Raw genomic sequence first — 18,775 nt, 5'->3', positions numbered from 1 at the left:
TTCAGGGTCGCGCGCAGTGGTACACATTCGGCCTTTGTCCGGCAATTGTCAAAAGCTTCGATAATTTTGATAAAATATGCAGTCGGGACCCGTTCCGACGCACACACAACTCTTACTGGAGGTACTGGGAGGCACTTGAGGCGACATTCATCTGATAGCCCCCTTCAGCTCAACCCCTTGACGGATGACAAGGAACTCCCACGGTCCACGGATCAGCCGGGACCAGATTACGATAACTTCCTGGTCAGCGAGGTTTTCCGTGGGCAACACGGCTACAGCGCGCGCTGAGTCCACATCCCTCCCATCGGCAACAACGCGTGCGGCAGCAGGCAACCGTTAAAACGCGCAGATAGCAGAGGGTTATTTGGCCTTTCTGCCCTGGTCGAACCGACAGCCTTTTGCGGGTCGGCTGTACCCGTTTTCTCACCACGGATTATGAGGCGGTCGGTCAGCCGGTCTTCCAGGCGCAGTGCGTCGAAAGCGGAGATCGGCGGCTCCATGACTCGTCTGGCATTGGTCTTTCTCAGGGTCTCGCTCTGCGCGAATCCCTGTTGTTGCGGGACCCTCCCTGGGGTGTCTCGAAGTAAAACACCATCGGGTGAGGATCCGGTCTTCTGCCCGTACCAACGGAAGCGGTTCCGACCTCCTCCGACGAAAAAAAAACCTGGCCCGCCGTTTCTGCGCCACCGCGAGCAGCATCAACGGCGGCGCATGAGTCTGGAGAGCCGCCGCGTGACCACGACGATGACAACAGCTAGCCCAAGCGCCAGACTCACTGATGTCACTGTCGGATGCTTCCCGCGTGTCTGGAGACCGGTGGGAACGTGAACTTGAATGCAGTGGTGACGCTTATTTTCCGCTTCCCCATGGGGAGCGCAGAGACAGTTGAGATGACGGCGTGGTCGTGGAGAAACTGTTACGTACAAAGAAGAATGCGCTGCCACCTTGCCCGATCTAAGCGACCAGAGCGTGTGCCACCAGTGTCGCCAGATTAGTCGGCGAAAAATACGGACTCTCATGCAGAGGCCGCCGCTCATTGGTGCTTGCAGGAGGACAAGTCCGCGGCCTTTTTTCTTCCAGAGGCAAGCCTGCGCGAGTGGCGTGGGCTGTCTCTAGACATGATAAACAGATACTTCTATAAGGGAAGACGCGATTGGCCTTTCTTAGCCTTCAGCTAACGCAGTGCTGGGAGTGTTGCACTGGGCTTGCTACTGATATCGGATGAGCCGCGGCGGCTCTAATGAGACACTACGCTAGTTTGAGTGTGGCAGACTGACTTGTCATGTACATGGCAGATGCCAACACGGAGCACGGAGAACGAAGCCGTTCGTTCTCTTCCCCCGCATTCGACCGGCCGAGGCGTCTGTCAGTTGTTTCGCTTCATTGGCAGAGACTCTTGTTGTTTCCACCGTCGGAGAGATACCTATCGCTACTTCTGCACTCTGACAACATGGGTGCGTGTCTTTAGCCCCCGAAAACCGACATACGACCGGCCCTCCGGATGCATCGTCGTGCTCGTCGTCGAAAGGAACATTGACTGTTATCTTCAAAGGGGTATCTTGCAGGCAACTGATACCTCTTAGCTGCGTCCGTTATCGGGCATAACGGCTGGACAGTCAACACATACATAGTGCACATCGTGCTTTATCACCGACGCAGTCTAAGAGACTAGATAGCATGCGGAACTTAGTGCAGATAAGCCCCCTAGTCAGTGCCCAGCAGAAGGAAAAAAAATTAGTTCTCCACCACGGAATCGCTACCCCGCGTTTCTGGTTCCACGATAGTCGTCACGTCACCCCTTGAGGCTCGCACCACCGTCGCGTGTCCAAAGACTGTATCAATATCTCGGTTTGATTGAATTTCTTTCTTTGGGAACAGGTTTTTTTTCTATCTCGTGTTATTGGAACGGCGCAATGGAACCCGGGACTGGACGCAACAAGGTTGCGAAAAGATCTTCAAACGCGTGAGTTCGGCGTTCTTCGGCGCGTCTGCCGGCCGACTTTCTGGGCCGCTCCGCTGACCCTCTCTGGACAGGTGTGTAAGATGTCGGAGGCAAAAGATCAAGTGTTCGGGGTCGCAGCCATGCGATGCATGCGGCAAGCGCAAACAGTCCTGCACATTCGATGAGCGCGACCAGAGGATAGTGGTCACCAGAGGGTAATCTCATCTCACCGTCCGCTGAAGAATTGACGCCCACTTACACGGCCGCTCCAGTTATATCATCGACTTACAGCAGCGGATCGAACGATGGGAACGCAGCAAGAGCACCAATGAGCCGGCGCGGGACTCGATCGAAGGCGGCCAGGCTGCCGACAAAGTCGAGAGTGGTCTGTTATCTCTGGCTTCTCATCCGAAATGAGCAAACTAACTCCTTGCAGGGTCTGAGAGCGATGTAAGCATGGCAGGGGCGGAAGGTCCAGACTCAACCCAACCTTCGAGAGGCACTGAGAAGCAGGACGCCCGCCCCAAGCCGCCCATGGACCCGGTGGCCTCGACGCTCATCAACCCATTGTCTACTGGGCAGTCGGAGTTTATGACAGCGCCGACTGGGAGGATATGTAAGTTATTCCCAAATCACATCGACTTTACGGGTGATTGACAGTCATGCAGTCTACTTGGGAACATCATCCAACTGGTCCTTCACACGTCGCGTCCTCAACATCACGCACCAATACGTCAACAAAACACCTCTACCCACGAGCGCTCTCATTTTCGATGCTGCGGCCTACACCCTCGATTGGGATGGCTACCGCATTGGGGACGGCCCCGAGATGCCGGCCCTCCCAACGCAGGACTATGCCATCTACCTGGTTAACGCAGTGAAGTTTCACTGCAGCCAGATGTTCCACCTCTTCGACGAAGAGTCCTTTATGAAATCCCTCTACCATTTTTACTCAGATCCAAATCCAAGGGCTGATCCTACGGACCTATGGTTCATCCATTTTCTTTTGATACTCGCCTTTGGAAAAGCATTCACGACGAAGGCCAACAGGAGTCGAAAGCCCCCAGGCCACGATTACTTCATCAAAGCTGTGCAGCTTCTTCCAGACCTCAGCGTTTTGCTGAAGCAAGCTGCTCTTTCGACAGAGATTCTCTGCTCCCTTGCGTTGTACATGCAATGCGTCGACTTTCGGCATGCCTCCCACAACTTCATCGGCCAAGCCATTCGCATGGCCTTGGGTGAGGGCATGCACACAGACATGCCGACGCAAGTGCTGGGAGAGGCATACGTCGAGAGGTGTCGAAGGATCTGGTACACAGCACACATTCTAGATCGAGAGATGACGTCCCTCTTCGGTCTTCCTCCTTCAATCCACGATGATTACGTGCAGTGCCAACTGCCAACATATTCTGGTTCATCGCAACGGACTGCGGCTTTGCGGATGAGGATAAAACTGTCCGAGGTTATCGGCAGTATTAACAGAAGTGAGCTGCCAACTCAATTATTATCAGGATTTGGACTAACCAACTTACCCAACAGAGGTGTACGGTCGAGACGGCCGACTCAACAACAAGTTCATGCTGGGGACTAAAAACGTCCTGGAAAGCATGGCCCATGTCGCCAACGACCTTCAACAGTCCTTTGCGCTCCCGCTCGAGAGGGATACAAGTTGCATTTCCAGGACATCGGCGCATTTGCACCTACTACATCATCAGGTAAGTCGTTCTAATAATCATTTTCTGGTCATAATGTAAGCTAACCAAACCTCTTTTCCAGTGCATCGTTCTTGCCACAAGACCATTGCTATTTTGCTTCTTGAAGATACGCTTCGAATCCGAGAGTAAATGCACCGAGCTACTGGGATCATCTCAGACGGTGCGAAATTTGATACAAATGTGCATGGACTCTTCCCAACAAATGATTGCTATCCTCGACTGTCTACAGTCGCAGGGCCTTCTGGGTGAGTTTAACCACAATCGAGTACTTCTGGACTACAACTGACACGGACCTCCAGAAACCTTCCTACCATTTGACTTGGAGGCGATCTTCGTCTCTACGGGAAGTCTATTGCTGGGACCCGCAATCGACCCGCAGGCCTTCGAAGGCGTGGTTCCCTCGCTTGAAAAGGCGTACACTGTTTTTGATGAAATGATCGCCGCTGGGAATGCGGTGGCAAATTTCCAGAAAGCAGAGCTGCAACAACTCGAAATCATGTTGCAACAGTTGACACAAACAAATCCACAGCCAGCAGCAGACGACTCCGGCGCGGCGAATGAGGCGCCATGTCAGCAGCAACAGCAGCAAATAGCTGACGACACGAGCCCCCACGATACTGTGATTTCTTCGTTGGCCACAGATCTGTCACAGAATGAGAGCTATACCTCGTCGCTGCCGGGGAATCTGGAGGAAATGACTTTTGATAGCGGCCTGACCATGACTCAATTGCTGGATATGGCGAATTCGATAGAGCACGAGGATACGGAATGGATGTCACAAACGATTGTCGAGCATAGCATTTGGTAGTCTGGTTGAGCAAACAGCGATTTGGCTTTTTTCCACATGAGGAACACAGCATGCGTGATGTCTGCAGGATCGGACTTTGCATAACGTACGGGATCACATCAAAGTCTCCCAACCCCATCGAGACCTTCCGTTTCTGTCTCTCAGCTGCCTCCTGATTGCTCAACCTCTGTGGGCCTCGGACGCCACGACTCGTTTCGGCTCCTCGGCGACCCCGAGGCTCGGGTACATATGCAGTTCACCAGTGGACGGGCGATCACACCTCATTCTCACCTTGACAGGTTGGAAGTATCAAAGTACACAATGCTATTATTAACTACATATCTTCTACAACTTGGACGCCTTGGGGTTCTGCAGCTCTGCAAACTCCATGGTGTTTCCGAGACGCCAGCTGACAGTGTCTCCCCACTTGCCGTCATCGCCGCCGACGTCCTTCCAGCGCCATTTGTCAACGGGTTGCTTCCCGTCCGCGGCCTCGAGCAGGTTCTTCACCCAGTCTCCGATCAGGGGGATAAGCTTGGCGGCGTGCCCGGAATCACCAGACATCAACACCACCGACGAGCTCGACTTGGGCACATAGTCGATGATAAAGTCCGAGTCATTGGTGTCGGCAAACCAGCAGAGCGACTGCTTCACCAGAGGCCTGTCGGCAAGCTCTGGAAGGGTCTCTCGGAGCAGCTGCCGCACCTTCGCCTGGTCGTGCAGGGGCATGAAGGCGCTCTCGGCATGCGAGGGAGGCAGCGAGACACCGGTCTTGGGATCTGTGTTCACGTACCCACCGCCCATGGGGCACAGCTTGAGGAGGTTGGTCTTCGGGTCAGGCTCGAAGTAGAAGCCGTAGTCGCGGGCATAGGTGACGGGGATGCCTCGCAGGGCGGATGTCTCGTCCTCGGTGAGGTGGACGTGTGCGACGGACCACGACTTGGCGACCACCTGCTTGCCGCACTCTGGCACCAGCCGCGCGGCAGCAGCCCCGACTGCGACGATAACGAGCTTCGCCGGTACATGGCGACCCTGCTGCGTCCTGATACCGGTGGCTTTCCTGCCTCCCGGGGTGTTCTGGTAAACAATCTCCCTCACGCCGCCGTGCTGGCCGAGGAAGTACTTGACGCCTCGTACCTGCGTCGCCTTGTACAGGGCGATCAGGGCGTTCCCGGAATGGACGTAACCATCAAACGTGTTGAGATAGCCCTTCCATCCGGAACAGTGTCCGGCCTTGTACTGCCAGACGTTCTCCTGAATGTCCTTGCCACCTTCGATTGGGATAACATGCTTAGCCAAGACCGGGTTGATTTCCGCGGCCTTTTGGAATCTCTTGAGCGTCTCAATGGCCCTGTCAGGGGCCTTACCCGAGACACAGTGAAGAAAGCCGACCTGGTGGAAATACGGCGCAAAAAGTGGCGTCTTCCAGGCCTTGATAGCTTCCTATTGCTCGAGAGTAAGCCTTTTAGTGTATCAGCTCATTTCGGAGGATGCAACTTACGAGGGTAAGATCGGTGTAGAACGGGTCCTCATATTCCGCCCTCAGGATCTTGTTGATGTCATTGGCGGCAGAGTCTTGCGGGGGTATTGTCTCGTGCTTGTCGTAAACAGAAATATCCGTGTATCCCGCCAGGGTGAGGTGATAGGCCGTTGAGAGGCCGAAGGCGCCGGCGCCGACGATGATGATAGGATCGGACTTGCTGATACCCATGGTGATAGTTCTGAGAGACACGGATTGAAGCTGATGTACTAGACTCCAAGGGAATCTTTGCTACGAGTGAAATTTGCTCCTTATGATGTATGTAACGTCCAGCGGCCGTCTAAGCCGTTCAGTCCACCGCCGGTTCCGTTCGGGAAATGGACCGGCTTCGGACCCATGGTTGCGGGTGTTGCGGTGAAGCTATTCCCGGACAATGCGGGGGACCGAGTGACGGGCCAACGTGATCTTACGACGCTGACCACGTCGGCTGGCCTCCCATGCGGCGGTCGAGACCACGCTTATCGAACCGGTTGCTCGAGACGGGTGCTCAACCGCATATCTTCACAATCGTCATGAACACAGTCGGAAGCACTTCCGACTTGTTGAAATCATCGTCATTGGCTGAACGGGCCGATGTGGGGCTGGAGTATCGGCATCGGGACCCTCACCCGTGTTTTCGTTGTCCAAGGCCCTCTTCCCCAGACCCCAGACACGAGGACCAGGTGTTTGCCTGGAGATGGGATCACGGTACGTACTGTTGAATCCGGAGACAAGCGATGGCAGAGTTCGGTCCGCGTGGTCCTTTGCAGAAGACAGCAATTACCAGGCAATAGAGACGAACATTCCGGAGGCAGTTCTTCAGCAAACGAAGGCTGCATCTGTTGGTGTGGTCCCTGTCGCCCAACAAGGCTTAACTAACGCATAACCGCGGGCTATTTTCATCTGTAGTTTACATGACTCTTCGGCATAAACGTGCTGCCAATGACAATTTGACCGACTACAGCGTGTTTACCCTGCCCTGCACAACACCCGAATAAGTAAGTCGACAGTCGCATCAGCCCAGTTGAAACTTGCAGAATGGAGCATTATGAAACTCGAGGGTGATGCTTGCGATGGGTCGGTAATCATCAATGTCATTGGACTACTGAATAACTCTCTAAATTACATATTTCGCCTATCCCGAATGCACATGCCACCAGGCCCCGTCACGCCATTTTTTTTCGACCACCCGTGCGCGATTTTTATTTGTTGCTGGGGTACTCGAAGTCGGTCAGGGGGAAGAACTCCTCCTTGATCAACCTCGGGCTCGTGAAGCGTCTCATGACGTCAGCGCTGCCGGCCTTGTCGTTGGTTCCGGAGCTACGGGCGCCACCGAAGGACTGTTGGCCGATAAGGGCGGCGGTGGTCTTGCAGTCTGGAGAAGAAATGAGTTAATACTTGGAGGAATGCGGTCAAGCATGGGAAGGTTGGACTTACTGATGTAGAAGTTGCCGGCAGAGTAGCGCAGGGTGTCCTCGGCCTCGCGGATGGCGGTGCGGTCCTTGGCGAACACGGCGCCGGTGAGGGCGAAGCCGCCGCCACCCTGGTCGACCTTCTTGAGAGTGGAGGACCACTCGGCGTCGGGGTAGATGTTGACGGCCAGGACAGGGCCGAAAATCTCTTCGTTGAAGAGACGGTGCTCAGGGGAGTCGGCGAGGTAGACAGTCGGGTTGACGTAGTATCCGTTGGAGCCGTCGTAGGTGCCGCCGACGAGCAGCTTCAGCGAGGGGTCCTTGTTGCTCTCGTCGATGATGCGCTTGATCTTCTCGAACGAGCGGTCGTGGATGACGGGGCCCATGAAGGCGTTGAGGTTGCCGTCGGGGCTGCCGATGGTGATCTTCTTGACGTTCTCGGTCAACTTGGACAGGAACTCGTCGGCGCGGGACTGGGGGATGTAGACGCGGGATGTCGCAGAGCACTTCTGGCCCTGGTACTCGAAGGCGCCGCGGAGGGTGTGGAGAGCGGCGCTGTCGATGTCGGCGGAGGGGTGGATGAGGTGGAAGTTCTTGCCGCTAGTCTCGCCGACGATCTTGGGGAAGTCGCGGTACGTCTTCTTGCCGATACCCTCGCCGATCTTGGCGTACAGGGAGCGGAAGACGTCTGAGGAGCCGACGAAGTTCAGGCCGGCGAACTCGCGGTGCTTGAGGACGACATCGGTGACCTCCTCGGCGTCACCGGGGACAAACTGGATAACGTTGGGAGGGAGACCGGCCTCGAGGAGGATGTTGTAGACAAGCTGGCTGGCGTAGATGTTGCTGGGCGAAGGCTTCCAGAGCACAACGTTGCCCAAGAGCGCGGGACCGGAAATCAGGTTGCCACCAATTGCGGTGAAGTTAAAGGGGGAAACGGCGTAAACGAATCCCTCAAGAGGGCGCCACTCCAGACGACTAAATATCAGTTAGTTTTGACAGTCTGGCGGTTGATGAATCCTAAGTCTCTTACCTCCACATGCCGTCGGATCCACGCTCAGGCTGCTTCTCCAGAATCTCAGCAGCAAAGTTGCAGTTAAGTCTGAAGAAGTCGGCCAACTCCGCAGCCGCGTCGATCTCTCCCTGCCACATGTTCTTGCCCTGGCCGAGCATAGTAGCGGCAATAAGCTCATATCTGTACTTGGTGACGACCAGCTCGGCGGCCTTCAGGAAAATCGCCGCCCTGTCGACGAAAGGTGTGTTCTCCCAGCTCTTCTTAGCCTCCAGCGCAGAGTCGATAGCGGCAGCAACCTGCTCCTTGGACGCGAGAGGGAAGTTGGAGAACTTCTTTCCGTGCGCATGGGGCATAACGGTGTCGAAAGACTTGGAGGCGGAGTGAACCTGGCCATTGTAGAAAAGGTCGCTGCGTGCGGGGAGTTCAGACTTGAGCTTGTTCAGGGCCTCCTCCAACTTGGCGCGCTCAGGCGAGCCTTTCCTGTATTCGGGCTGTGTCGATTATTAGCTATCTGCTCAGGCGTTGCTTTGGGCCACTGAGAAACTTACGTTAGGCTCATTTCTGGGGTCTGGTAGTCTGAATGGCACGGTGGCCTTAGTTCTTGTTTGTTGCAGGCCGACGGGAACTGCGAAAGGACGGAGGGCGCCCCTCATAGACCGCGCGGGCCTTGCGATGACGCTGGCGACTTGCATTGTCGAGTATGTGATATAAAAATGTATGAGGATCGCGGTGAGGGGGCGACAAGGTTCGTGATACCAGACTAATGATAATTCGCAAGTACGACAAGCTGGTCCTCTAAAGCTGATTGGAATACTGAAGATATACCACCTCCCATACTTTCGCCGTCTGAGAGCTCTATTTGATAGCAATAATGCCGGCCATGCTCCCGACTGTCGTCGAGTGCCATTGACCAATCACATCTGATATCGATGTCATTCCATACGTGATGCCGAGATCGGACGGGGCGGATCTCCGAGCGGGGTGCTCGACGGGCACCCAGCCGATATCTTTACATGCAGCTTCCCCGCCGTACGGCGCTTGTGTTACATTTCCCCGCAAACACCGGGGGCTGGGATCTTGAATCAGCTCCGGCGTCTTGTGACGCCCGATTACAGGCCGATGATAGCCATCGTATCGTGAGCCGGCCTCGTGAGACCGGCTGTCAGAGAGGGATCGCTTGCCCAGCCGCCGATGTACCAACTTGTTACTCAGTATCTTTCATACTTGCGCTCTTGATCTGTACAAAGCTTGCAGATAAATTCAATCAACTAAGTAAAAAGTCCTCCAGCCGTATAATTCTTAGTCACATGAATGGACCAACTGTAGAGTTCGTCTTAAGTTGAACGGTGCGGTTGGTGTTGCTTGGTAGACCATGAGCATCGATATCATGAAATGCGGATCCATAGAGGTGTTCGCAGATAAGTAGCACATTGCCCACGTCCCGTGGGATGAACCGCCTGAAGCATAAAGCATATCCGACCTGCGAACGTCAGAATCTCGACCAATGACACACACAGAGGCCAAGAAGGGCGCGGCACACGACCCTTGCCCTCTCCTGGGTCAGTTGACAGGGGACCTCACAGCCGGGGCCTTCTCCGCAATATTGATCTCCCCGGCCGTCACGATACTAGATCGGTAAGACACACAGATCATGGACCCTGAAATCTTTGACTAACAAAAAGCAAGGGCGGTGGTGGAGAGAACCTCGACCGGACGGCCCCTCATCCGAGGTCTCCGCTCGCAGCTATCGTCCGCCCTCCGCCACCCACGGGCCTTCTTCCTGGGCAAGCCGCTGGGCATAGTCTGGACCCTGTACGCAGCGACGTACGTCACAGCGAACGCCGCGACGACGCTGGCGGAGAGGTACGACGGAGCCGCAGCCGTGAGCACGGCGACCTTCGCGTCCACGTTCCTCGTCAACGTACCCCTCGGCGTGTGGAAGGACCTCCGCTTCGCTGAGATCTTTGGGTCCGCCGCTGCTTCCGGGGCGACGGCTGTGTCGACGACGCCGCGAGTTCTCCCGAGGGCCGCGACGGCGACGTTCTTGGTGAGAGATGCCGTGACGATCTTTGGGTCGTTTACGCTCCCGACGTGGGTATCGGCTGGTATCCCGGACAGCGTGACGGCTTCTCCACATGCCAAGGCGACTATCACGCAGCTGACCGTGCCGGTGATGTCTCAGCTGGTGGCGTCTCCAATACACTTGATCGCGTTGGACTACTACGAGAGGCAGGGGAAGATGCCATTCTCCAACCGGGTTGCGAAAACGAAGGAGCATGTGCCATCGACGATAGTCATGCGGTGCATCAGGATTATTCCTGCATTCAGTATTGGCTGCGTGGCCAACTTAGAGTTTAGGTCCTTTTTCCATAATTGGATAGGTTCAATGGTAGAATAGAATATGCATTTCTTGGCTACATGAAACTGCTGGACCAATCCAGGTTGATGAGATGTTGATGAAAAGTCGATGCCATGGATGGTTGCTGTTTGGGCTAGAAGACTACATCTCTCGACTATGCATTTGCAGGAAACAAGCAAAGTAAATGTTCAGAAGATGTTCTTATTTAGCATCGATTCTGTATTTCTATGAACGTCTCGTGTCGTTGAGATGAGGCGTCGTCTCCATCAATCGAGCTATGGTGACAGCCTCTCTGAGCGCCTTGCCAACGTGACCTCTAACTGCTCCCTCCTCCAAGACCATCAGACCTCCAATTGTGCATCCCTCAGGTGAGGTGCCCTGGTCTCTAAGCAAAGACGGATGAAGCCCGTTCTGCATCAAAGTTGCACTCCCAAGCATGGATTGAAAGATCATCGTAGAGGCCAAGTTTCTAGGCACGCCCACCGCAACCGCAGCATCAATCATCGCGTCACAGATGACGCCCCAGAAAGCGGGTGTTGACCCTCCAACGGCCGTCGTTGCGTTCATCAACTTGGGAGCAATCTTCACCGCCTTTCCAATCTTCTCGAAAATTGCCTCCGTGAGCTCCATGTAGGGGGCTGGGACCGGAGGGTCCGAGATCTCGATTGCGGTGAGAGACTGAGAGACCATGGCGGCAATGTTGGGAAGGGTTCGCACAACCCAGGCTCGACCCTCGGTGTTATCGGCGGTTGTCTCGCTTCCGTAGAGAGTCGACTCTAACTTCCCTCTGGTCCACCCAGCAGCAACACTGATTAGGAGCTTGTCCTTCAGTGCATCCGCTGTGCCCGGCTGGGAAAGAACAGACTCCACGTCGCCAGGGTCAACACCAAGAATGACAACTTGAGATGCTTTCAAGGCGGCAATATTATCGCCCCTCCAGACCTTAAGCTTATCTCCCGCATCGGGAAACCTGTTCTTCAAAGCGCTCTCTGACTGCTCACTTCGGACACAGGCAATGAATTTGGTGATGGGAAGCGTATAACTCTCACTGTCTGAGGCATCATACAGTGCCTTGAGAATTGGGATCCCAAGATTCCCTAATAGTAAATGTCAATGTCTGGTAGATTGCTTCATGGTGGAAACATTGGCTTACCGCAGCCCAAGATGCAAAGAGTAACGTCTTTCAAATCCGCCATGGTGTTCGGCTGTTGCTGTGCCAAATTCTTGATTGATGATGGCTCAGCGAGCAGTTTGACCAGAGTCACAGTGATAACAGAAGGCAAGGGTCAAACTTCAAATCCTCGCCAACACATCGAGATTTGAGTTTTGTCATTCACGACTATCACAAGCCACCCTAACTTCCCCTCATCAGAGGCAACACGCTCGGGAGCCTCCCGGCCCAAGGATGTGGGGGAAGTGGAGAAGCAACGGGAGCACTCCCGGTCGTGCTACACAACTCAAAGATAGCATTCCAAAGATAGTCACAAGGCAACAGTGATCCACTTGATCTGTCAAAAATCTCCGATTAACGAAAAAAGAGGGACATGTCTTTTATCTTCAGCCAACAGGCCGAGACCGGAAGGATCTAGATCGCAACCGTCTGCCCAGCTCCGCCTTGAGCGCTGCATACTCGTCCACCGTCCTCGAGACCGCATCCCTGTTCTCCACCGCTCTCCGCAAAAGATACGCCACGCACTCTCCCATGGTTCCCCACGTCGAGCACTTCCACACCTGCGGCGACGGGTCCTGGCCGTCCTTCAGCTGCAGCAACGCAAAGCTGACTTCATCCGACATGCCCTGGAGCTGCGCGAAACCGACCGGCACCGTCGGGAGGCCATCCTTCATTCTTTGTTGGTGCAGCTTGTGGGCCGTGACGACGCTGTGCTTATTGTGGCTGGCGAGGAACAGATTCAGGGACGGGAACGGCTTGCCTCCCGGTGCACCGTACTCCCCAATCTGCCGCCTGAGGGCTCCCTGGGCAATCATGTTGTAGGCGTCGTCTGTGTCCTGCTTCGTATCGTGAATCAGAGATCGCTCGTCCGAGCCGATGTAAGCGCCTCTGACGAGCTTCAAGCCAAGAGTGAAGCCTTCGTTGTTTGCAAGCTCAAGATGCTTGGCGAGTGTCGCCGGGGTGCTCTTCAAGTATGCTTGGTAGGTCTGGTAGATGGTTGCGTAGCCGTCGCGGTTGTACTTGCGCATCAGTTCGAGACCAGCTCTGAAGATGCCCCACTGGAACTTTTGAGACTCGGCATCAAGCAGGAGACGGATGCCCCTCTCCTTGCAGCGGATAGAGACCTCGTCGAGAGCGTCCATCATTTGCTGAGGAGGCAGCTTGTCTGCTGCAAAAGCAGCAGTAACTCTTGGTCCACCGCCAGTAAGTCTGTTTTTGCAATGTTAGCTGTTTTTCTTCGAAAGAGTAAAATCCAGAAGATGATGGGAACTCACTTTAACGCCAGCTGGTCACCCTCGCCGAGCAAGTCCACTGTCTCCAACGCCCCTTTCCTCCATACTTCAATGTTGGAGCAGTTCCCTGACTTTGTGTCCTTTTCCGCATCGATACCGAGGCCGTGCTCGGTGCCGGTCTTGTGATCAAAAACAGTCTCCTTCGCATACGTGAGAATTGTGCCGCGGAAGCCCATAAATCTCAGATGCCGCATAGTGTCCTTTGTCTCTGCTGGTGACTCTCCTGCACAGAATTGCCTGTAGAAGAGTGTCTTCAGGACGGAGTGTAGTACGGGGTTTCGGTCGACATCAAACAGGAGGCTTCTGTTTGGTCTTGTGAGGAAGGAGAGAACTGATAGAGATGGGCCAAGGAGGTATGGCTTGGAGGATATCGCAGAGACCAGTAGTGATCTCAAAAGGACTGGTGTTGGGAGGGCTGATAGTGTGGCGGGCTTGCTTGGGGAGAGCGTCTTCTCAGCAACTAGAGAGGTGGCAGAGGCATGCCTTACCCTCATAGGGGTCAAGACTTGTCTCCTTGAGAAGGCGATAGAGGCATGGCGGCTGGAACGAGTCCATGTGTTGATAATTGGTGCGCGGGAAGACATCGCAAAGACAAATTCTCGCTGATAATTTGGGTATACTGACTAGACTTGCAACTTCTTGGTTCAAAGAAGGTGCGCCTTCTTTATCATAAAGTGTATCGTGACAACCCGACAACCCAGCCATCCGATTCGGAACTCCTCATCCATTACGAACACATGATCACTACCCCCCCCTTCTCTTACACGTCCGCCGGTACCCAATGCGTATACTCACTGATCCAGGAAACCCGAGCCTTGACCAGGGCGGTAGTTGGGCTGCCAGCTTATCGATACCCCGCTCTTTAACGCGGGGTAAGATAGCCCATCTGTCTTGGGTCTTCGTATCACAAGATAGGGGTGCATGCAGCATGATGCCAAACGCTGAGCTGAGATCTAGACCCCCAAAACCTATCGGCCCCTAAATCCGATGGTCTTGAGTGTGGGGTAAGCCGATGTTTGGGTGTGGCCGGTAGCGCCTCCGTTGGTGCTGGGCACGACCGGGAGACGAGACCGATGAGTATCTGGAAGTATCTTCCGTTGTCAGTTGACTCGGATCTGAGATACTGCAAGCGGCGCAGCAGCAGGGTCCAAGGCTTATCTCGATCCTTCCGTGACGAATTCAGTAAAGAAAGGGATTGCTTTGTTGTTGTTTAGTCACGAATATCACTTAGACCGGGCCGGCATAGAGACTATAGTTCGATGCATGATTCAGTGTGTATGAACATGGTCTGTTCCGACAACGGCGACTGACAGGGGTTTCGAGTTGATAAGCCATGCCTCTAAGTTGGTTGTCTAAGGCATTCTCTTACCACCTCTGGTTGCCTGTCCTACTTCTGAATTTGTCTTGTCCTCTGCATACCTCTTGTACACATCAATGTAAGCGTCTCTGTCGCTCAGAGTGTCTTTGATGGTTTGTTTCCCTTCAACAGCATCATACCATTGGCGCCAGCGCTTCCAAACCGCATCATCTTCGCCACCCTTTCCTTCTTGTGGCAATCCAAGGCCACCAGGTTTGTAGTGATCGAACAGAAACAAGCGCATCGCCCATGGTGCCAGCATAATGTCAACGAGGCCAAACGCCTTCCCCAAGAACCAAGGGCCTTCAGGGTCAAGCTCTCTAGCGAAGGTTTTGAGATGACCCAGGAACTCGTTGCGGGCTTCGTCGATGGTGAATTCCTTCTCAGGAGTATGCTGGATGAACTTGTAGAAGGCCGGCACAATGCGCGAGTTGATGTGATCGATCCACAGTCGGCATCTCGCCCGTTCGTAAGGTTCCTCCGGGAGAAGATGCGGTCCGTAGTTGTTGCCCGCATAAGCCTCTTCTAGGTACTCGCAGAGAACCGTGCTGTCGTACAGCGGCTTCTGCTCGTTGCCCTTTACATCAACCGGGACAGCCAAAGTCGGCACTAGTCCGCGTGGGTTCAACCTGAGGAACTCCGGATCTTTCTTGTAAGGGTTGATCTCGATGTACTGGTATGGAATCTGCTTCTCATGCAGCACAATCCATGTGCGCTGCACAAATGGGCAGAACCAGCCAGCGTAGAGTTTCAGTGCATGTTCGTCTGAATGCTTGGCGACGAGTTGGGCGGCTGCACCTGTGGCGTTCGGGTAGATTGACGTGTCAACGCTCGGCATCTTTACTGATGTCCTGTTCCTCAAATTTCGTTATCAGTTGAGATGCGTTGATGTCTATGAAGAGTTTCGTCCCCGTGTAATGAAGAGGAGTTGGTTATGGTGCAGTGTATGACGTGACACCAACATGACGTGATGGTGATTTGGCACCGAATTAGTGGGGGCCGAGCGGCAGCTGTCGGCCCAGTGTCGGCTCCGACAGATACAGTCTGATCCACTATCGCCCAAATAGCACAACGTTGTATAATCAAGACTTACCGTCCGTGACATGTTGTTGTCGCAAGATGGTTACAATCAATAGCAGAACAGCTCCTAGTAGTAATTACAGCTCAATATGAGAGCTAGCTACAACAGTACCTTAGCCTATCTAACAAGAGTACATCTAAGGGCCTACTGTGTATAGTAGGCTAGGTAGTCTATGCAACTGCTGGCCTATTGACTGACGTGATGTGGCTTACTAGACTCAGTTGACTGGTACAACTTCGTCATTGTCTATCTTCTGCGCAACTTCGGTGTATCTCCATCGGCTGAAGTACGCCGGTGTCTTGCCCTCCCCACCATTGTTCGTTGCATATGCTCCGACGATTGTGCCTGTAGAAAGAAGTATCAGTATACCGACTATAAGGTCAAACAAGAAGCAGCTGTACTCACCAGTGAATGGACCGCTACCTCCAGAGACGATCAAACCACTTGCAGATCCGATTTGAACGTACTCTTCGGGCTTAGAGATTGGAGCAGCGCCGAAAACGTACTCAGAGTCGCTAACAGCCGATGCGAATAAACGCACCGGACCAGACCGCCAGGCTTTGGGAACTGGGAGAACTACCTCATCTGGTACGGTGATGTTGGGTTTGCCAGATGCTTCCACACGGAATCTAAAGTGCGGAACCAAAGTTGTGTTGGAGCAGCCTGGCAAGTTGACGATTCCAAGATCAATGTGCTGAACCTGGGTCAGGAACACCGTGACGCCTGCCTCTTCCTCTTCGACCTCCGGCTTAAAGTCAACATCGACGGTGTAGTTGAACAATGTGGCACTCTGTTTGCGTGCGATGAAGCCGAGGCCATCCTCTTGTAGATTGAAGTCTGGTGTTCCCGAGAGATTGACGGGCGAAGGCGATATTCCAAGTGTGTTCGGGTGTCCATCGGAAGAAATGGAAAAGAGGGACTCTTTCGGAGGGCGCCAAAAGACGAAGTGCCTGGGGAGAGCTGAGCCGGGTGCAAAGTCGACGACATCGGGCTCATCTGCCCAATGTCCATCCCCTGGAATATTCTTGTTTGTAGGAGGTAGTGGTCCGGTCATTGTTCCTCGCACCTTATCCAAGACTGGCCACTCACCCTCATCCCAAGTGACGGCGAAAAGGACCGTCTCTCGACCCATAGGGTAGATCTCCCATGCTGGTCCAGATCTAGTCGCAAGAGCCACGCCCCACCAATTTCCAGCCGCATCCTGAAAGAGGTCGGCATGTCCAACCGTCTGGAAATACTCGTTTGTGTTTTTGGCAGTGAGGATCGGGTTACCTTCAAAACCCTCATAAGGCCCTCCGATCTCCTTTCCGCGAGCAATAGTGACGGAGTGATTTGTCTCTGTACCACCCTCTCCGATCAACAGGTAGTAGTAGCCATCCTTGCTGTACAAATGAGGACCCTCCGGATTGCGGTCTCCAGTTCCGTTCCAGACCTTGAGTGGTTCCGTCGCAGAGCCTGTCGTGAGATCAATCTCACTGATGTAGATTCCCGCCGCAACGGACATATACACCTTGCCAGAATCCCAGAATATGTCCGGATCAATGTCGTTGGCCGGGTTCTCGATGTGGACGGGACCAGTCCAAGCGGAGTCGTCGTACGGGTCCTTGGTCGTGAACAAGAGAATCTTCGGCCCCCACCCTTCGAACCACGAGACGTATGATGTGATCAGGTAGAAGGTTCCCTCATGATATCTAATAGTTGATGCCCAGATGCCCTCTGACTGTCCCGAGTTTCTGTAGAGTTCCGGCAACTGGTCCGCCTTCGTCAAGGCGTTGCTCGCATGCTTCCAGTTTACCAAGTCTTTGCTCGCGTAGACGGGCACACCAGGGAAGGCCAAGAAAGACGACGTCGTGCAGAAAAAGGTATCGTCTAGCTCTTTGACGAATGTGCAACTGGGATCCGAGTTCCAACCTGGCAAGATTGGATTGTGGAAGGTCTGATTGACCTCCGCCTGGCCGTGGGTCGCCAGCGTGACTACGAACAGCCCTGCGAGGCTGGAGAATCGCATTGAGTTGAGATTGGAAACGTAGGCTGTGATCTATGTCTTTAAACCTATCAAATACTTTTTCAACACCTACTTAGCTATTGCTGCATGATCCGTCATTTAAATACGTTAGCTATCTCACCATGGTCCATTGAGTCGCTCCAATGAGACGCTGGATATGCCGCTCAAAGTACCGCTTGTCGGTTATCTTTCTAAGTACATACGAACCCGAAAACGAGACAAGAAGATATTCCGCCAATTCCACCGCCAAACCGGCAAAACTTCGACGGCAGCACATGGTTGGCAAGCGGGGTTGTGGGTGAAATGGTCGGAAAATCGATCGAAACCCCGCATTCACCCCCGGAAAACCCGCCGGATGGCGTGCCGCTGGACCGTCGCGTACCGGAATGCCACCCAATGACCTCATCCATCGCACTTAATGTCCGCCTACTCGGATCTAAGCGACCTTCGAATGTTTATGGAAACTCGCATTTTCGACGAAGAGGTTGTATGTACAGTGACCGACAAACCCATTGTCGCTCCTGTTTAGACCAGGCTTAATGAGAGCACCAATCAACCCAAAGTTCCAAAATGAGTTGTTTGTCGTCTCATCGAAGCGACCTTTTGAGCGCCATAAGTATGCTTTGCCCAATCACTGTAAGTAGATGATTCAATTGTGTCAACGTCAATAACCATAGTTGAATGGTTGTCTTCTCATGACCGGATTCTATTTAGAGTTCTTTTCCGCTAAAAGTACACCATCGTCCGATCCCCCACACGCCGATCGGGACTGTCCGCTGTTGCATCTCGCAGTATTGAGAAAGAGACAATCTGGCTGATCTTAGGCATCACTCTCGTCTTTGCGATGGTTCTAACAAAGCTGGTGGACAGTTTCGCCTTCTTGAGTCCTTCAACGTAATGCTTGGCTTTTCTCTTCATCCGCAGATTCTGCATATTCACCAAGCAGTCTTCGTAGCGCGAAACAGCTAACATTGTCGGTCACTAATCGTATTTCATTCTACTGAATCAATGATCGTGGTCGACGAGGTTACATGAATCAGCCGTGGGCCAATCATATGCCTGTCTGTTGATACGTCTCTATCTCATGCACATCTGAATCAACAAACACTTCTCAATTGGAAGC

General features: G+C 53.7%; 6 protein-coding genes across 6 annotated transcripts; 2 read left to right on the top strand and 4 right to left on the bottom strand.

The window, feature by feature from the left end:
- Nucleotides 1-1,913: 1,913 nt before the first annotated feature.
- Nucleotides 1,914-4,465, top strand: GCG54_00003071 (uncharacterized protein; the record flags this gene model as incomplete). The annotated part of the gene is made up of 8 exons (XM_045403149.1): nucleotides 1,914-1,963; nucleotides 2,035-2,157; nucleotides 2,215-2,327; nucleotides 2,379-2,558; nucleotides 2,611-3,426; nucleotides 3,482-3,657; nucleotides 3,719-3,902; nucleotides 3,957-4,465. The coding sequence occupies 8 exons, from the start codon at nucleotides 1,914-1,916 to the stop codon at nucleotides 4,463-4,465; spliced, it is 2,151 nt and encodes a 716-aa protein (XP_045270052.1).
- A 324-nt stretch (nucleotides 4,466-4,789) lies between these two features.
- GCG54_00003070 (uncharacterized protein) lies at nucleotides 4,790-6,155 on the bottom strand (the record flags this gene model as incomplete). The annotated part of the gene is made up of 2 exons (XM_045403148.1): nucleotides 4,790-5,887; nucleotides 5,946-6,155. 2 exons carry the CDS (start codon nucleotides 6,153-6,155, stop codon nucleotides 4,790-4,792), a joined length of 1,308 nt encoding a protein of 435 aa, XP_045270051.1.
- Nucleotides 6,156-7,165: 1,010 nt separating this feature from the next.
- GCG54_00003068 (Delta-1-pyrroline-5-carboxylate dehydrogenase) lies at nucleotides 7,166-13,764 on the bottom strand (the record flags this gene model as incomplete). The annotated part of the gene is made up of 8 exons (XM_045403146.1): nucleotides 7,166-7,338; nucleotides 7,401-8,350; nucleotides 8,406-8,878; nucleotides 8,936-9,072; nucleotides 10,980-11,817; nucleotides 12,313-13,126; nucleotides 13,192-13,669; nucleotides 13,698-13,764. The coding sequence occupies 8 exons, from the start codon at nucleotides 13,762-13,764 to the stop codon at nucleotides 7,166-7,168; spliced, it is 3,930 nt and encodes a 1,309-aa protein (XP_045270049.1).
- Nucleotides 9,892-10,785, top strand: GCG54_00003069 (uncharacterized protein; the record flags this gene model as incomplete). The annotated part of the gene is made up of 2 exons (XM_045403147.1): nucleotides 9,892-10,022; nucleotides 10,074-10,785. The coding sequence occupies 2 exons, from the start codon at nucleotides 9,892-9,894 to the stop codon at nucleotides 10,783-10,785; spliced, it is 843 nt and encodes a 280-aa protein (XP_045270050.1).
- A 797-nt stretch (nucleotides 13,765-14,561) lies between the features above and the next one.
- GCG54_00003067 (Glutathione S-transferase omega-1) lies at nucleotides 14,562-15,404 on the bottom strand (the record flags this gene model as incomplete). Its single annotated transcript, XM_045403145.1, has 1 exon — nucleotides 14,562-15,404. The coding sequence occupies one exon, from the start codon at nucleotides 15,402-15,404 to the stop codon at nucleotides 14,562-14,564; it is 843 nt and encodes a 280-aa protein (XP_045270048.1).
- Nucleotides 15,405-15,864: 460 nt separating this feature from the next.
- GCG54_00003066 (Non-reducing end alpha-L-arabinofuranosidase BoGH43A) lies at nucleotides 15,865-17,783 on the bottom strand (the record flags this gene model as incomplete). Its single annotated transcript, XM_045403144.1, has 3 exons — nucleotides 15,865-15,992; nucleotides 16,053-17,633; nucleotides 17,774-17,783. 3 exons carry the CDS (start codon nucleotides 17,781-17,783, stop codon nucleotides 15,865-15,867), a joined length of 1,719 nt encoding a protein of 572 aa, XP_045270047.1.
- Nucleotides 17,784-18,775: the final 992 nt, after the last annotated feature.

Source organism: Colletotrichum gloeosporioides (genome assembly GCF_011800055.1).
Source record: "Colletotrichum gloeosporioides strain Lc1 chromosome Unknown consensus_9, whole genome shotgun sequence".
Lineage (NCBI taxonomy): Eukaryota > Fungi > Ascomycota > Sordariomycetes > Glomerellales > Glomerellaceae > Colletotrichum > Colletotrichum gloeosporioides.
Note: the sequence above shows the minus strand (reverse complement) of the source record. Positions and strands in the feature narration are given on the sequence as shown.